At 34.5% G+C, this 20,069-nt stretch overlaps 1 protein-coding gene across 1 annotated transcript in view; it reads left to right on the top strand.

Annotated features, from left to right (window-relative positions):
- Zdhhc2 (zDHHC palmitoyltransferase 2) overlaps window positions 1-20,069 on the top strand; it is a 64,008-nt gene that overhangs the window by 25,693 nt on the left and 18,246 nt on the right. The window contains exons 3-6 of the mRNA XM_076852433.1: window positions 1,373-1,467; window positions 12,819-12,939; window positions 14,606-14,675; window positions 15,598-15,630. Of these exons, the coding sequence (XP_076708548.1) occupies window positions 1,373-1,467; window positions 12,819-12,939; window positions 14,606-14,675; window positions 15,598-15,630 (319 nt within the window). The remainder of the gene's footprint in view (window positions 1-1,372; window positions 1,468-12,818; window positions 12,940-14,605; window positions 14,676-15,597; window positions 15,631-20,069) is intronic.

Below are 20,069 nucleotides of genomic sequence, written 5' to 3'. Positions count from 1 at the left end.
TTTTCAACATATGAGCTTTTTGGGCGGTGGGGGGGACACTTTGGATCTAAACCATAACAGAACTCAAGCCCCAAATGGCAGTAATTGTGCCTAAAATTCTTGTGACTCTCAGGTACAAGGATATCAATAGTCTGTGTCCCAACTCACACTATTACCCAATAATCGAGTCATCTGCGTAATTTATGTAAACTACCGTTGGCTGTAGTCATCTCACACTTATAGGAGATATTCAAATTATTATTGCCTTATTGGATAGTTAAAATTTTTAGTGATTCTATAAATATGAATGTCATCATTATTTAGAAAAATTAAAAAGTCCTATAGGTAGAAAGGGGAAGAATAGATATTCAGTAGATTAGACAAAAGGGAATGAAGGGAAGTGGGGGGTAGGAAAAGGAAAGACAGTGGAATGAATCCGAAATATTTTTCTTATGTATTTATATGAATACACCATAGTGAATCCCACCATCATGTACACCCATAAGAACGGGGTCCTAACTAGAATAAGATACATTTCATTCTTGTACAATTATATCAAAATTAATTCTATTGTCATGTATAACTAAAAAGAACAAAAAATAAAAATTTTAAAAATGCTTTATCTTCACCAAAAAAGGCTTAAAATACTAAACATATTTTATTCAACTATATCTCACAGAATTGTGTATTAATGTATTATTCAAAGTGGATTATTATCACTGCATACAAAATTAGTATTTTTAAGTTTGTGTAATATTCCAAGACTTTAAAATACCACGCAAAGTATATTTATATATTACCTTAAAGAAAATATTCAAAATGCTTTTTTTAATGATTGTCCCATGTGATAAAGCACTTGCACTTCCACTGAAGGAAATCTCTTTTTGTCTAAGTGGACAAAGAGAAGCACCTCTTTGGCCTGTTTACACATGTTGTCATTAGTGAGGGCCACCAGCATAGACAGAAGCAGAATAAATGAGCAGACAGCTTCTCAGGAATGGCATTTGCTGTCTCTCTCAATAAAGCAATGTTTTTAAAGATCTGACATTTGTTTAATGCTGTGTTTATTCTTTAAGGTTGCAGGCATAACTGCCTAATTTTTACAGTTTAAAAGGGTCCCTTTAGCCATTTTACAAATAGATACATGCCTATTTGCAGATGAGAACATTCAATTCATGGATGTAGATATACTTATGCATTTAAGAGTCTTTTTAGAAATAATCTTGGCATTAGGTTTATATTTAAAAAATGCTTATTCTAGTATGATGAAAATGAATTTTTATGATTTATTATAACAACTTGGCTGCTTTAGAACAAGCAGATCTTTTGTGAGTATCATGATTTGAGTACGTATTTGCATATCACAATGATAATTATGTTTCTCTCATTCTAGTTGTGTGCCTGATGGCTTATCATCTACTTTTTGCAATGTTTGTTTGGTCGTACTGGAAAACTATCTTTACATTACCAATGAATCCTTCAAAAGAAGTAAGTTTAACAGTTATCCTAAAGAGAGAAATCAGTAATACTGATGTCTGAAAAATAAATTTTCTTCATTTCACTAGTGCTACAGACTTAAAGGGTATAGTGATTTTTTTAATTTAAAAAAATGCTATGTTAATAAATACTTGAATTTTCACTTACTAAAGATTACCTTTGTACCAGATGGTTATTGTATTTCCAGTATTAACTTTGCTATGCATTCCATTTCTACATTAGAGTCAAATATCAAAATGGGTGGATGGATGGATAGATAGAGCTGGCAGGTAGACAGAATTCTATTATTATTACCATACTAAAGATGTACTAGTTGGCGTTCAGCTACCAGAAACAACAATGAATGGCTTAACTTACCTTCTTGACAGTCAAAAAATCTATAACTAGGGCTGGGGTTGTGTCTTAGTGGTACAGCACTTGCCTGGCATGTGTAAGACCCTGGGTTCGATCCTTAGCACCACATAAAAATAAATAAAAGATCCATTGACAACTAAAAAAATATTTTAAAAAAAAATCTAAAGCTAGTTCACAGCTTCCAGGTATGTAGGCTCTATCTACCTTATTGTTCTATCAGGTGTAGTTTCTGTTTTCAAGGCCTCCTCTTGGTCTAAGAGGATAGCTGAAGTTATAGCTATCATGTCTACATTTCTAGCCAGCAGACCAGAGGAAGTAGGAAAGAGGAGGAGAAGTAAATGCCCCTTTCTTTAAAAATACTTTCTAGAAGTTACTGATGTCACTTACGATTCGATTTAGAACTTAGTTATATGGTCACGTCTTCCTAAATGGATGGGAGTTTAGTCTTTATTCTCAATGATCATGTTAACCTCTACAGAAGAAGGTAAGACTTGATTTTGGGGGAACAGCTTACAGTCTGTGCTATAGAAAGGTTTAAGTAGGATGACATGATTAAATTAAATTTGCATTTTTTGAAAAGTTCGTTCTACTTGTTCCCAGATCTTTTATCTGGTTCTTGGATCAAAGGTTGAATCTTACAGATATTGTATATTTTTGGCACTTAACCCAGTACATTTTTGTTGAATTCTTAAAAAAAAAAAAAAGTAAGTTGAAACATTAGCAATGTTTTCCTAAAGATAAGAAATCACTTAGTCCTCTACATGTTTATTTAATTGAAATGAACTTTGTTATAACAGTGTAGTTTTAGTAAGCCAAGTTAAAAGAAGGGAAAGGAAAAAAAAAATGAAAGAGATCACTTCCGATTGTTTCCTGAAGTAATCACTTTGAAATGTAGCTGTGGTCATACAGGCCCATAAGTATGCTATCAGACCAGAAAAGAAAATTAAAAACAAAAACCACAGTTATGTGTATACAATTAATGGTATGACTGGACTAGAATGCTTTTATATATTTCCTTTTCTTCTCTTCTACTCTCCACTTTTTTTCCTTTCCCTGCCTCTTTTTTCCTTTCATACAGTATTTAGTTCTTTCCCATTGTTTATGTTCCCCGCATCCTGGCCTTAGTTGTAGGTTTGAAGGAAAATGCTGACATCTATCATAAGTAGCCTTATCCACTTTGGAGGTTTGTCTACAACCTCTTTACTGATAACTCCCAAATCTCTTTTTGAACTCTCCTCTGAGTTTCAAACTTTAGGATCTCCCTGCCAAACACAGCTCCTTGATCTATCAGCCACAGAACACACAAGTCATCACCTTCTCCTTCTTTAAGCCACGACTCACCTGTTTTTCTGTCAGTTAATACCATTGCTATCTACAGGGTCCTTCAGCCAGAAGCTTGGCAGAGTTATATCCAAATTCTCCATCTTCCCAACCCTCCCTCAGCACCCAAGTCCTCCTGATATCCCCCCTGCCTTTAAAAAAAAAATTTCTTTCTCTCTTTCTTTTTTTTTCTCTATCATTGCCCTAATTCAGGCTGTCAATCATCTCCCTTGTCCAAGACATATGGTCTCCATGTTATACTGTTTCAGTTTTACCTACATTCCCTTCCCGAACTCTGCACAATGTATCTTCCACACTAAAGCTGGAAGGTTCCATATGAAAAGAAATTTAACATTTTGTACTGCTTGACTCTATTCTATGACTGTCCATACAATTTGGGGGTGGGGGTTGGAACATGCAGTCTCCCTTGCTTAGCAGCAAAGATGTTTCTCTTTTTCTGGCTTCTTACTCTATACTCTTGTTGTTCTTAACTTCATGTAGTTCCCTGTGTACACCACAGCAGCATTTTCTGTCTAAAATATTCTTACCCTCCTCCCCTTTTTATGCATAAAGAGTTCATGTTTTCATCAATACTAGCAGTTCCTTCTCAGTCTCCTTTGCTCATTATCTCTTGGACCTCTAGAACATTGAATCATTCCAGAACTCAATTTCTGAAACTCTTTTCCTATATATCCACATTTATTCCATTAACAATTTATTTTAATTTTGTGAATTTCCCATTGTTATGGCTCTCAATTCAGTACATTAATGCCTGGTCCTTTTTTCTAAACTCCAGAGTCATTGACAGCTACCTGTTTGACAGCTGATAAAATTTCACATTCAACATAACTGAAACCAAACTCCCTGTTTCCACCTCATTTCCCAATCCTCCTATTTCTGAAGTTTTCCCATCTCAGTAATGACAAATTCATCTTCCAGTTGCTAAGGCCAAAAATCTTAGAATCATCCTTGGCTTTTCTCTTTGACTCTGAGGTCATATCATTCTTCTGTTCACAACTTCCCTGTGATGACTCACCTTGCTCAGAGTAAAAAAATCTAGTTCCCCATTGTGACCTAAAAGGCTTTCTGTGGTCTGTCCCACATCACCTCTCCGACCTACTCTTCCATCTTCAGTGCTATTCCAGCCAATGGGCTTTCATGATAAGCATGTCCCTCCTTCACCAGCCTTGGAACCTACTTCCTCTTGACTTGGAATACTCTTCCCACAGGAAACTGTGTAGCCAAGGCCTTTACTTTCTTCATGCCTTCACTCTAATAGTATCCTTATCACTGAGGGTTTCCATGATTATTCAATGTAAAAATAGCAAATTTCCTCTCCCTGAAATTCCCTACACCTACCTAGCTATATTTGTCTCCATAGCATTTACCCCTTTATATTCTATTCTTTTATTGTTTTTTTGTACCATCACTAGAATATAAGTCCTACAAGGGCATGAACTTTATCTACTGTCTTCACTACCCCATCACCTAGTCCTACAGAAATGTCTGACCTATAAGAGATGCTCAAAGTGATTGAAAGAAAGTAGGTGGAAAGTTAGTATATAAATGTACACTTATGTTTATAGCTTTGGCAGGAAGTTGAGGTGACTTCTAATGTCTCCCTAAAATTATATGTGAGATTATCAGCTAAAAAAAGGGGAGAGATGGGGTTGTACTCAGTAGTAGAGCACTTGTCTCAAATGCATGAGGCCCTGGGTATGATCCTCAGCACCACATAAAAATAAATAAATAAAAAAAAAATAAAGATATTTTAAAAATGAAGAAGGGGTGGGTTGATTAAGGTTAGGGGTACAGGTAAGATTTGAAAAGGTAGTTGGAAAGAGTGGAAAAGTGAAATGATACAGAAATGCTGAAGATTAAAAAAAATCTCTTTATTGAAAGAACAATCAAAATTGATGACAGTGAATTCATAACTCTACCAGACATCATTGGGAAATTTGTTTTCCTACAAAAGATAGATGCCTTATTCAGTTCAGACAACTGTATGTGGTAGATATTATTTGTTACCATTTTACAGATGGAGCCATTGGCTGCAATCATGAATTTTCTGAAGGCATCTAGTGCTAAAATGTGTGGCAGAGCTAAGATTCAAATCAAAGTTCTTTTGGCTATTAAGGCCACACTGTTTTCTCTCCACTGTGTTCTGACATGTTCGTTTTTTGTTGTGACCAAAAGACCTGATAAGAAACAACTCTTAGACAAAGAAAAGTTTATTTGGGGACCATAGTTTCAGAGGTTTGGTTCAAAGTTGGCCAACTCCATTGCCTTGAGTTTGAAATGAAGCAGAACATCATGGTGGAAGGGTGTAGTAGAAGAAAGCTGAGTTTATGGCAGTTAGGAAATAGAGCAAGGAGCCAGAGACAAAATACAATTCCTAAGGGCATGACACAGTGATCTGCCTCCTCCAGCCATACCCCGTTAACCTACAGTTACCACCCAGTAGTCCATTCAAATTATTAATCTATCAAATGTATTCATCTACTCATGAGGTTACAGTTCTCATAATCTAATCATTTCACCTCTGATTATTCCTGCATGAGCTTTTCACTGAATACCTCGTATCCAAGCAATGACATTTGGTATGGAAAGTAGATATCAAAGTGGTGTGGGTGTGCCCAGGACATCAACTGAAGCATTGGGGAAAAAATAGAGAAATTTCTGCTTATATGTTATTGTTTCTATTTTTTTTAAGTTTTCTTTTTAAGGTATGTAATATATTCTTGGCAGTACATGTATTAAGAAAGAAATACTCACATATTAGCAGTGAAATCTCATATTATTTCTTATGGATAGGAATACATGGTCAAAAAGTTTTTGAGACTACGGTTTGAGAGAAAAGAACCTATGTTAGGTGGTGAATATTCTTGGATTATTCCATTAAAATACAATGCTTTTTAATTTATCAGCAGTTGGAGATCCTTCACTTGTAAAACGAGGGTCCTGGACTGTAATTGACCAATAAAGTACTCTCACATGCTAAAATTTTTTTGAAAAGTTGCACCAAAAATGTAGGAGAAGAGGTAATATAAGAAAATAATGTTAATATTTTCTTGTGATTGTACAGAGGATGTAAGAAATCTGGAACATCTGAATCAAAATTTCCTTTTTGATTCAAGATTGTTAAATTGATCATAGTTTTTTCTCTCATAAGATTTTCTCCCAATATAACCATATTAAATTATATTTTGAAAATGGAAACTATGCAAAAATAAAAAGGAAAATATGTCCACACTAATTCAACCACTTTATGTTTTGAATTTCATTCTAATTATTTTTGTGTGGAGTGTATCTGGTATACTTTTTTCACATAATTGTTCATCACTGGTTTACTGCCATTTTTAACAGCATAATATTCTCATTGAAATATGTAATTATTTAGTCACAACCCATCTTGGATTTTTAGGCTAATTCAAACTTTTCACATTATACATAATTATTAACATGTTTTTACATAATTACTCACATTTTGAATTACTTTCTTGATAAAAATTCTCAAAAGTAGAATTACTAGATCAAGGAAATGTTAAGTCATTTGCCAAATTGTTTCCCCAAAGTATTGTAGCAATGTATAATATGACCAGTTTTATCAGACTCTTGGCTTTTCATGTTATCAAGAAAACCCTTTGTTGCACATTTAGTAGGTAAAAATGTTTTAGGTCTTAATTTGTACATTTTAGAAACTAGTGATGTTTTATATTCATCCTAAGTGTAATAGAGTAAGTAAACAAAGAAATACAGTTCCATGAGTTTTCTATTTGTTTTTATTAGATCTTGGTTTTCTTAATTCATAAATTCTTTTAAAATTATACTCTCCTTTAACCTGAAAACTATGTATGAATTCAGATGTTGATTTCTAATAATGTTTTCCAGTAAAAGAAAGGCAGGATCGTTGGAGAAATCACTGATTTTTGGACTTTGGCAGGAAATACCCACGATGGTTGGGGTATCTTGAAGTGCCAGAAAATACAGAAGAAAAATTGATGGGGACATGTCAGAAGGACCACAGCCCCACTAAAGGGACTTCTTTTGACAAAGGTGGAATAATTTGAGCAAATTTAGTAAATCTGGAAAAATAAAATAGTGTTGGTTTAAAACCCAAAGTAAAACATTAATGAGATTTTTGATGTCAATAAATGAATGAAGAGGTAGACGAGAAACAGCTGTTGCATAGAATAATTCTAAATATTTATACAAATACTTTGCCTTAAGGAGGGGAGGAATAAAATCCCCACTTCTTAAATGTGAGCTTCATATGGTAAATTTCTCCCAAAGAGTACAGGATAGAAAGGGGGGAAATAGTAACTTTACAGTCAAGAGACCTGCCAGAAGATTTCTCAATCAGATGACTGGATTTAACATCAACACTGATGAGTCGAGGTGGCAGCATGGGCCCTTGATAGGACATGATGAGAATTGCCCTTTACCTCTGTCTCCTATACTGTATAATTCATATACTCCATAACCCCAAATGAATCATGAAAAATAATTTTTTTCCACAAAAGAAAAACTTCAGATGGATTGCAATAGATGGACTCCCCACAAAATACCTGAAGAGTCATACTCAAAACTGTCAAGATGAAAAAATAAAAAAGGAAAACCTGAGAAACTATTCCAGCTAAAAGGGAGTCAAGGAAATATGACAAAAGTACTGTGGTATCCTGGGTGAGATCCTAAAACAGAAAAAAGATTAAAAAACTGAGGAAATACGAATAAATTATGCTAAACTTTAGTTAACAATGTATCAATTTTGGTTCGTTAATGTATCAAATGCACCATACTAAAAAGTAAGATATTAACAATATGAGAAACTTCACAAGGGAGTATAGGAATTTTCAGTTTTCTCAATTTTTCTGCAAATCTAAAGTGCTCCCCCCCCCAAAATGAAACTATTTAAACAATAGTGTCAAGAACTGTCACATCTGGAAGTTAGTTACCTATTCCATCCTAAGAGATGTTCTGCTCCTTCAGAGATCTATAAACAGCCTCTTTGTTAAAATCTGTGATGTGATATGCCTTTGCATCAGAGTGCATTTATTTGGTGTATCCCAGGGTGAATCTTTTGACTTCCTATTATATTAACAGCAGTTGTACCAATTTGTATTTTATTTCTTGGTGCAGATCCAGGTTGCTGTGTTTTGTGTGTGTTTTGATTCTGGGGATTAAATCCAGGGGTGATTAACGACTGAGCCACATCCCCAGCCCTTTTTTATATTTTATTTAGAGACAGGGTTTCAGTAGTTGCTTAGAGCCTTTGTTAAGTTACTGAGGCTGGCTTTGAACTTGCAGTTACAGGCATACACCACCACCAAGCCTGGCCACTGTGTTTATTTATTAAGAATGTTAAACATAGTAAGGAATCTTCCAGTTTTAGCACTCCCCAGAACTTTCCTCTAAGGTGAAAAGGGTCCAGAAACTAAAAAAATGAAGGTCATGTTGATGATTTCAATCCATTTGACTATTTTTCGGTCTTTTACCAAAATAACATACAATACCAGGTTTTACATTAAGTTTAGAAATGGGAAAGGAATATGTCTGTTTCTCAGTAATGAGAATCATGGTTCTGAGTATGAACAGGTGAGGACAAGGATATAAAATAACTTTTTCCTTGACATGCAGTCGTCTGACTTGGCCCTACTGATATTTGCTCTTTTGTCCTTTCCACAGTTATAATGGAGTACTTACTGTGTGCCAGGTCTTGATCCCTGCCTGACCTTGTAGAGTCAAATTCTTGTGGGAGAGAGGGGTAAAGGACAAATGAACAAATGAAATAATTTTAAACTGCAGTATGGCACATAAGGACCTGTGGAAAGTATAACACATGGGACAGAATGGTCAGGCTACCTCCCAATTAAGTGAATCACAGAAGTTCTTTGAGAAGGAGACATTTAGGTAGAAACCTGCAAACGTGAAGAAGCTGTCTATACAAGAAGCATGAGAAGTAGTATTCTAGGCAGAGGAATTGGCTTGTACAAAGTTGATAGATACTTTCTCTGAAATGACCCTATCCTTTTTGAAAATTTGTTTATTTTATAGCAGAATGCATTTTGGCATATTGTACACAAATGGAGCACAACTTCTCATTCCTCTAGCTGTACATGATGTAGAGTCATTACAGTAGTGTAATCAGACATGTATATAGGGTCATAATGTCTGTCTCATTTTACTGACCTTCTCATCCCCACAATCCCACCCCCTACCTTCATTCCCCTCTACACAAACCAAAGTTCCTCATTCTTTCCTATCCCCCCTGCCCAACCCACTATTGATCAGCATCAGCTTATCAGAGAAAACATTAGGCCTCTGGTTTTTGGGTATTGGCTTATTTCACTTAGCCTGATATTCTCTAGTTCCATCCATTTACCTGCAAATGACATAATTTCATTCTTCTTTAAGGGTGAATAATATTCCATTGTGTATCTGTACCACATTTTCTTTCTCTGTTCATTTGTTGAATAGCATCTAGGTTGGTTCAATATTTTAGCTATTATGAATTAAGCTGCTATAAACATTAATGTGGCTGCTTCACTGCAATATGCTAATTTTAAGTCCTTTGGGTATAAACTGAGGCGTGTGATAGCTGGGTCAAGTGGTGGATCCATTCCAAGTTTTCTGAGGTATCTCCTTACTGCTTCCTAGAGTGGTTGCACCAATTTGCAGTCCCACCAGCAATGTATGAGTGTACCTTTTTCCCCATGTCCTCACCAACACTTATTATATAGCTTGTATTCTTGATAATTGCCATTCTGACTGGAGTGAGATGAAATCTTAGTTTGATTTCCATTTCTCTAATTGCTAGAGATGATGAACATTTTTTTGATATATATGTTGATAGATTTTTTTTGAGGCTATTTTGAATTCAGTGGTTTTCCTAATTTCTCTTGCAGTGGATTCAATGCTTACGAATGGAAATGCATTTGATTTATGGGTATTGATTTTATATCCTGATATTTTGCTGAATTCATTTATTCTAGAAGTTTTCTGTTGGAATTTTTTTGATCTTCTATATATAGAAGCATGTCATCAGCAAATAGTGATAGTTTGAGTTCTTTTCCTATGCGTATCCTTTTAATTTCTTTTGTCTGTCTGATCTAGCTAGTTTCAAGAACTATGTTGAGTAGAAGTGCTGAAAGAGGGCATCCCTGTCTTGTTCCAGTTTTCAGTTTTCTCTACTTAGAATGATGTTGGCCTTGGGCTTAGCATAGTTAGCTTTTACAATGTTGAGGTATGGGCTACTATTCCTAATTTTTCTAGTGTTTTGAACATGAAGAGGTGCTAAATTTTGTCAAATCTTTCTCAGCATCTCTTGAGATAATAATGTGATTCTTGTCTTTAAGTCTATTAATGTGATGTATTATGTTTATTGATTTCTGTATGTTGAACCAACCTTGCAACCCTGCCTACCATTTAAAAATTTTTTCTTACCATTGCATCCTTACAACATCATATGGTGCTATGCCTCATATGCCAAATAAATAGGCCCAAACAAGATACCCAGTTCTATTAAGACCATTAGTATATCTGCGTTTCAATTCTCTCAAGACAGTTAATAGCACTTTCAATTTTTAATTTCAAAGTAGTGCCATCTACATGTATCCAACATAGAATCTTTAAGGGAGAAAGAAAATCTGGTGAATCTTTTGGTAAATGAAGATGATCACATGTGATAGATCAGTAAACAACTTGAATCTTTCTCAGTTCTTGAATTTTGTGAAGGTCTAAAGGCTGACAACATTTTCATACCATTAGCTTCCCATCAGAGTTCTTTTTTCAGTCACTTTGAAAATAACGGAATGAATCTAGGGATTCGTTATCCAATTGGAAGATAATTTCCCACCTGTTGGAAAGGTGGTTCCCAATGTTTTCTTGGATTCAAGATATTTAGATCTGCTGCTTCTCTGCCAGCCTCTAGGATCAGCCTCAAGACACACTTCTGGTCTTCCATAGTCCACACTGCTTACAGCCACCCTCGTTTACAGATTCTAGCAACCAAAAGAGTGTCTAAACATACTCCATTTTTTAAAAGCTGAATAATTAAGATAGAAAACTCATGAAGAGCAACTGATAGAAGGGGCATGCTAAAGCCTTCCTAAAACATATGGCCTTTACTTATTTGTGTTCATTTGAAGGACTAGTTGAATTTGAAACACTCTGAAGTTAATTGACAGGTAAACGAATGCTTTCAATTTATAACGGGAGGATTAATTAACCTAGAGAATAGTTCTCTCAAATATATTAGAAACTTACAAGAAGCCTAACTTACATTCTACTAGCTTCATACTAGTATTTTGAAGTTATTTAGAATTCTTAGTATGTAAATTTTATACTTGGAGAAAACATTGTATTTTCTTTCACCTTAATGGGTCTGAAATTTTGTGATTCAATTGAAAGGTTTATGCATACAGGAATAATATTAAAATTTATTTACATTTGAAAGCTGGAGATTTATTTCTGTTTTTAAAGGAACTTTGATAGAATTGTCAACTGCTGAACAAAGATTTTTAAGTTTATTTCTGTGACGATAAAGATATAGGCTCAAACACTGTGACCTATTTTTCATTCTTTAAAATACTTAATCTCTTTTAAAAAATCTATAAGATGTGTTATACATACAAAAAAAGTAATGTAGTATACAATTTGAAGAACAATAAAATGAAAACACCTAACAATTAGTCAGTCATATTTTCCATACCTCCTGTATTACTTCTGGTATTTCTCAGTATGCTCAAGAAATAACAACTGCTCTGCATTTTATTAATTATTCCCTTTTCTTTATAATTTTATCACATATACATGTATCTTTAATATTATGTAAGGTGTTTAGCTTGCTGATTTTAAAGTTTTGTAGGGAAGGAGTTGCTCTGTATATATTCTGTAAGCTGGGTTGTTGTTGCTGTCTTCAGTAATATGTTGAAATTCGGTCCTTTGTTTGAATAGTTGTTGTCCATTAATCATTAAATGCCAACAGTATATTGAATGTATCCTATCCTAGTTTATGTATCCATTATCCTTTTGATGGACACAGGGTGGTATTTAGTTTTTTACATTTCAAACAATGATGCTGTTATTATCCTTGTTTGCATCTCTTGAAATATGTTTATAAAAGTTCATATAGTAGACTTTTAAACTTTTTTTTTTTGGTGTTTGCGTGATTACCAAATAAAATAAGTTTTCTTAAAAAAGTATTTTTTAATTAGTTGGGCCAATTTTGACTAGAGATGTTGTGTGATGATTATCCCTAAGTTAAAACTTACTTAAATGAGAAAATATGCTTGATTGCTTTGTTTCTACTTTTGTTCCTAATGGTATCCAAATGAAAAATTTATCTATTGAGCCATTTGTATTTACCGTATCTACTATATAATTAGTATTTGGATAGAATGCTACAACTTATAAGCACTTTATATATTCTATTCCTTTTGAGTTTCCCAAACACCTGAAAATGTAGATATGATTATTATACTCTTTTTAGATGCATAAAGCAGTGATCCTTGAGGTTAACAGACTTTTCCAGGTTTGAAACTCTATTACTTCTCTGAATATACTATGTACCATTAATATTTTATAAGTGCCTTTGGGTATAAGTGGAGTAGACCAATATTTCATCATTCCTTCAAAAATACTGATTAAAATGTAAATTTATTCCACAGTTCCATCTCTCTTATGCAGAAAAAGACTTGTTGGAGAGAGAGCCAAGAGGAGAAGCCCATCAGGAAGTTCTTAGGCGAGCAGCCAAAGATCTTCCCATCTACACTAGGACTATGTCTGGAGGTCAGTGTGGATAATGAGTGTCTTGGAACAGTGTCCAAATGATGCACTGTGGTGCCTGTTATGAAGAATGTATGTACTTGAAACTGTCAAACATTCAAAATAATTATTTCTTGGATTGCTATAAAAGGTTTCTGTATAATTCAATAAAACAGACTGGAAACATGAATACGGTGGTGCGGAGATCTCAACTAAATCAAAATTGACGCTAATTCTGTTTATGTTTACTTAGTTGTGACTCAGTGAAGATGTAAGAGCTGCTAAAATCTTTTAGGAGTATTCCTAAAAGAATAATTTTTTGAAGTTTTAATTATGGACTTTCCTATTGGTACTTAAGGGAGTAGTATCTAAGTTGAATATAAAATTAATAACATCACATGTACTTTTTATAAATTTAAAGCTAATTATATAAATTATGTAAGACATAATTTAGATATTGGTACAGTTTCTTTATTCATCCTTAATATTTAAACAAAATTTTTTTTTACAAATACAACTAAATACATCCTTTCCTTGGATCAGATTTTTAAGGTAATTTCACATCTAATTAAACAATTGTTTTAAAAACTGACACACATGAACTATTGATACTTGCCCACCAAGACTTACCCAGAAATTTGTTTATAACGTTAGACCTGTGCTTCCTATTATAGTAACTGCTAGCCCACTTGGCTATTGAGTAGTCCAGATATAGCTAGCCCAAGTTGAGATGTGCTTTAAATAAGCATAAAATACACAATGGGTTTTAAAGATTTAGTATGGAAAAAAGAATGTGAGGTATTTCATTAATATTCTTACATTATTTATATTTGTTTCTAACCTACTTCAGAATCATAAATGAATAATTGAAGTGTTGCACACAATTTTTATCCTGTTTTCTTCCTCAAGTGTATCCTGTAAGATGCTTCTGTACTGAGGTGGCATCTCCACATCAATTATCCATAATTGTCTTTGATATCTGTATTATAGAAGAAAAGATGAGGGCTTCAGTTACAAGAACCAGAATTCTCTATTGGAAGTACTTCTTCAAGTACTCACTTCTTCTTTTTTATTTTTATATAAAACCTTTTTTTTTTTTTAAGTGGTAGAGAACACAGTACCTTTATTTTATTTATTTTTATGTGGTGCTGAGGATTGAACCCAGTGCCTCACACATGCCGGGTGAGCGCTCTACCACTGAGCCACAAACCCAGCTCATTCAGTACTCACTTCTAATCTTGTATACTGCCCAACAGAGACATGAGGTCTTTCCCAATTAAGCAACTAATAGAGTTTATCAATTTCTCAAACATGTTTCTGCGTTTGTATCTTCTCACCCTGTTATGCACAGGAAGTAAATTCATTTAATTGAAGGAGACTATCTACCTTAATAGAAATGGACACATCTGTGCCCTTTGTGAGCCTTCCTGTGACTACTGACAATGTAAGACACCTCAGAAAAGTTTTCCAAAAAGATCCTTTCTTCTTGGTAAACCTCTCCAGAGAACTCTGACTATAGGCTCAACTACTCAATTTTTTTGGAGTTATACAGAGTTGAATATCTTCTTTTTACCAAATTTAAATTCAGTATGCTTTTTAGAATTTAAATTTGGAGAGATGATAAAAGCCATTTAATTGTACATTCAATTCTGTGTTAAATCTAAGACTAAGTGGAGCTTTTTGTTCCTAGCAATCCGATATTGTGACAGATGCCAACTTATAAAACCAGATCGTTGCCATCACTGTTCCGTCTGTGATAAGTAAGGAAACCTTTTTTTGCTTCTAAAATATCTGACCTTTTCATTTAGTATTTATGCTGTTTTCCAGATTATCACCTTTTTTCCTTATTTATGCTTCTCAGATCATTATTAGGAAATATAATGCAAATATAATCATTTGCATTAATACCTATGTGGCTTAGGGCCACAGTCACTTGTCCCCTTCCCTCAACCCTGTTCATGATTACTTAAGGTGCTTGATTTCTAGCAGTTCTGACTTGACTAATTCAATTTAGTAAGTACTTCTGTGAGCATTTTCTCTCTTTATTAAAATAACTCACTCGACTTTATAAAAGACAAATGTTATATATTTACTGTACTACACAAACAGTATGATTTGATGTAATAATTAATATTAATTATTTAGATTAAATATTAATGATTTAATATTAATTAATGATTTAATATTAATATTAAAGAGAAGATTTTATCTAGACTTTCCATAAGTCTGTTGACGTTTTGAACTTTTTTAAGCATGAGGTAGTTGTATGTTATATATCATATTGTTTTTATAAAATGATTTGATTTACATCTTAAAGCACATATATATTTTAAATTCAAGTACTATTATTAAGTGAGGAATGTTGGTATGCTATGCCTTTAGTCTCAACTATGTAGGAGGCTGAGGCAGGAGGAACTCAAGTTCACAGCTCAGGTGGTCAGCATAGGGAGGCCTCATCTCAAAAACAAATAATAATTAAAAAGATTATAGTTCTGTTATTATATTGCAACTAAAATCAGCTCTAGTGTTTATTTTTGATAAGGACTTTTACTATTACTTTTTATATAAGTAATTTTGCAATATTTTACTTGACATAAATGAAATGATGCTTTAAATTTTCCTTTTATGACAATGTGATTTAAAAACTTGTGGGTTGTGGGCTTTTGTGTTTTGTTTTTTTAGATGTATTTTGAAGATGGATCATCATTGTCCATGGTGAGTAGGCTCTGTACTTAAGTAGGCTTAGGTCTCTTATACATTTTTATAAATTGAATTATTTCTCTATTTAAACATTTTTACAAATGAAATTTGTATGCACATACATAAACACAGAAATTCTAAAATATTTTCCAGAAGTGTATACAAAGATTTGCCCATTAATTATACATGATACTGTTAATAATACCTCATGTAGATGTCTAATGAAGAATTAAATCCCTAAAGCTTTATCCATTATTTTAAATGAAACTTGGTATTGAGGAATAGGATGGCAAATACAGAAAAGCACAGAGCTGTTTAAATAAGACATTCCACTTGGAATTTACTAATGTTTTCTAATATTTCTAAGTTATAAAGTTAGGTTACTTATTAGAGATCTATTTGAAAGATCTGATGAAGGTTGATTTTCTATGATTTTTCTATATTTTCCTATAATTTTCACCTCAGTGCACACAGACCTCTGACAACCAGGCCAAGGTTGCCAGCCAGGTTGGATTTAGACCTTAGTCATACTTATTCCACAGACTTGTCTTCTTTCAGGGGTGATGCCACAGGAAATAAATACATCCCCACAAGTCTACATGAGACTTGTTTTAAATAAAAGAGAATGTTTCTCTTCGCAGCAGGAAATAGGGAATGTAGGGTTCATAGTCCTGTAGATTCTCACCAGCATATCTCTTCCTTTCCTTCACTTAGATATCCTTCTTTCAAATGTTAAGACTAGTCAACTCCTATAAGAATAGCTGTCTTCTTAAAGAAAAATTTCTGTAAATAACCCCATTTGTACTAATTTGCATTTGCATTCCTTTTTTTTTTTTTTTTGCTCCCCATTCTTTTTCTCTCTCAGCAAGTGTTCCCCCATCCAGTAGTTTCAATTACAAGTTTTCTGAATCCTCCTTTTATTCCTCTTTGCCCTCACCATAGCAGAGGTTGTCAATGCCCCATTCACATCCCCAGGACCCACTGTGAGTTCATCACACCTGTAGAGGACAGTTCCCATGCTGCAGACAGACCCCCATCTCAGGCACCTGTGTTTCTTTGCTTCTCCATCAGAGGGCTCTCTTCTACCTGGATAGGTTTGTTCAGCCCATAGGCTAGGCAGTCCAGAAGTGCCAGGGAATTAATAGCCCCAGGGCCACCCTCAACCAATGAGGCCTGTCCAGTAATACTGTTTAGTGGGCCATTCTCCCTCCCCTCTAGCCCCCGCTTTTTTTTCTTGGGCTGGGGTTCCATCCCAGGGCCCTGCACATACTAGGCAGGTGCTCTACCACTAAACCATATCCCAAATCCTCTCCCTTCTTTGTCTCAAACTAAATCAAAGGTGTTAACTTAGGGCCTACTTTTAGGGAAACCATACTAAGCACTCTCCATTTTGAATTGCTGTGGATTCTCAATATATTTAGCAGTGGTAAAATAATTGGGTCATAAAATTGATTCTGATTTTTCCAATTTAATAGAAGATTAAGATGATAATGAACAGAGAGGTGAAGATAATCAGGATTCATTCCAGACCAGTACCTACCTATAAAGTTTGCTATGTCCTTGTTATACTCTCAAAATTATAAAAATAGAAAAATAACGATTTGCCGTTATGTCAATCTTTCTAAACCTGCAATTAATTTGACTGAATAAGAAACTTATAGGATAATTGGACAATCTTTCAAATTTTGACAGATCCTATTAAATAAGTGAAGGGAAACAGGCAAAAGACTCCAGAGTTTTTAAAAATAGGCTCACATTTCATATCTGCATACTGTCTTGCATTCATCCTTTAATGGCAATGTGGAAGAAGTTTAATGACCTGATTGCCTCCTGTACTATTTCTTCCCATCTGCAGCCCCTGCCTCCCCTCACCGTCTCAGCTCTGGCATTCCCTTGAAGAAAGCAATAGCCATGCCAATTGTGAAGGGTTTGATGCCAAGGGCCTGATATTCATTGGATGGCAGCTGAATGGAGCAGTCAACTTTTTTAAAGAATTGAAATTAAAAATTTAAATTAAAAATTTGTAGGGCTGGGTGTGTAGCTCCGGGGTAAAGCACATACTTAGCATATACAAGGCTCTAGGTTGAATCCCCACCACCTAAAACAAACACACACACACACACACACACACACACACACACACACACACTTACTCATTTTTACAGTTCTAAATTAAAAAATAAAAGCAGTGAACATGTTCTTCATCCCCTCTTTACCCTATTCACAGAGAACCACAGGTCTGTATGTAGGCAGGGGCATTCCTCCCTCATTTTTTTTTAAAAAAAATATTTTTATTACTTGTTGGTGGACCTTTATTGTATTTATATGTGGTGCTGAGAATCGAACCCAGTGCCTCACACATGCTAGGCAAGTGCTCTACCATTGAGCCACAACCCCAACCCCTCCCTCCCTCATTTTTAAAAACACAACTGACTGTATTGTAGACTAAATTTGGTTTATTTTCTTTCAGTTAAAATATCCTGGGCTGGGGATGTGGCTCAAGCGGTAGTGCGCTTGCCTGGCATGCGTGCGGCCCGGGTTCGATCCTCAGCACCACATACAAAGATGTTGTGTCTGCCGAAAACTAGAAAATAAATATTGAAAAATTCTCTCTCTCTCTCTCTCTCTCTCTCTCTCTCTCTCTCTCTCTCTCTGTCCCACTCTCTCTTAAAAAAAAAATCCTGAAAATGTTTTTAAAAAGCTGTTATATGATTACATTAGGATATTCCCAGACTGTAGGAAGACCAGTTTTAGAGAGGTCTTGTATGTGGATTTGAACTTTAGTACCTATGAACTTTGAGCATTTGAAATATTAACCAGTGGCTCTCAGTTTTTCAATGATTTCAGCATATCAGCTCTGGCCAGTTAAAGTTATCCATCAGGATTCAGGGAATCAATCTCACACTCATTATTTTAACTAAAAATAAGTTTCTCTAGTATTAGCTTTACTAGCTTTCTATTAGAGAAATTTTTTCTTTTAGTGTAAAATTTAATTATATTAATAATACTTTCACATACTTACCCCAAATTAGGTAACATAAATAAAAATAAATAATTTTAGCTTTAATTTATTGAGCACCTACTGTATTCTAGAGACCATATGTATAATTTGTCATCCTTACAACAACAAACAGAAGTATGATTTGTCCCATTTTAAAGGGAAAGAAAGTAAGACTCAGGAAACTTGAAACATGGGCTCAAAGTCACATAGTTTTTAGACTTGAAAGGCCGCATTCTTCCTAATAAATTGTGTTCTGTTTTCTGTTCTCAGAAAAACAATTGCCCTGAACAGAGCCAACAGCTGTGCTTATAGCCTAAGAGGGATATTTACCCAGAACATGTTGTTTCTTCATGTGAAGTCGTTCTTTTTCCAGATGGAGGAAGCTCAGACTTGGACTGGGTTCTCTTCCTTTTCCATCTGAGTCTACATACCAGTAGGCAGTTAAAATGTCTAGCCCAAAACTGTCTGTCATAAGAGGAAGGTATTATTCAAAAATAAACATGATTACTCTGTTTCTTCTAGTAACATACACATAAAACTCCCTAGAAACATTTCAGACTCTAAAATGCTTGGTCTTTCTTTACTGAGCTTCTGCCATATTTCCTACCTCTGACATGTAAATTACTCTTAATAGAAGTTAAAGGAAGCCAAATTGGGTATTATAAAATCTGTGATCAAAATCATTTTATTTCTATAAATACAAATGCTCTTCATCATTTACTCAAAAACTGCTTCTTACATTCTTATAGGAAGGGAAGCAATCTGTCCCGTTCTTCTAATTCCCCCAGGCCACAAAGTCACAGGTGACACCAACATTGTCCAGAGTCTTCACCTTCACCTACCCTTTTTTTCCTCTTGAAACCAGCACAAGTAAGCAAGTGCAATATCCTGTATCCTTTCAAAACAAATTACAGTTAGACTGTACAGAATATTACCAGTGTTACTTCTTGCCATTTTTCCATTCTGATGCCATGAAAAGCCACCTCAGCAATTTGGATTCCCACTGGAATCTCTAGAGCTGCAAATATAACTGCATACAATGTGCATCCAGAGTTTTGGACATCCTTATGAATTCCTTCCCCATATAGAACTATAGATTATATACAATGCAAATTAATAAATTTAATGCTGCTTCCTTTACCTTATATATTTCTTTAATTCTCTCTCTCTCTTTTTTTTAGTTATAGAAGGACACAGTATCTTTCTTTATTTTTATGTGGTGCTAAGGATCGAACCCAGTGCCTCAGACATGCAAGGCAAGCGCTCTACCACTGAGCTACAACCTCAGCCCTACCTTATATTTTTGAGGTAGAAAATATAACCATTTTTCATGTGAACATAGTTTCATTTTTAAAATCTGAAACAAGAAAGTTTTCAATTTATTACTAAAGTCAATAGAAAGATTATTTTGCTAACACTCGAGTGAGAACAAGGACATTTGAGGAGAGGAAAC

The sequence above is a fragment of the Callospermophilus lateralis genome, chromosome 4, assembly GCF_048772815.1.
Source record: "Callospermophilus lateralis isolate mCalLat2 chromosome 4, mCalLat2.hap1, whole genome shotgun sequence".
NCBI lineage: Eukaryota > Metazoa > Chordata > Mammalia > Rodentia > Sciuridae > Callospermophilus > Callospermophilus lateralis.
Note: the sequence above shows the minus strand (reverse complement) of the source record. Positions and strands in the feature narration are given on the sequence as shown.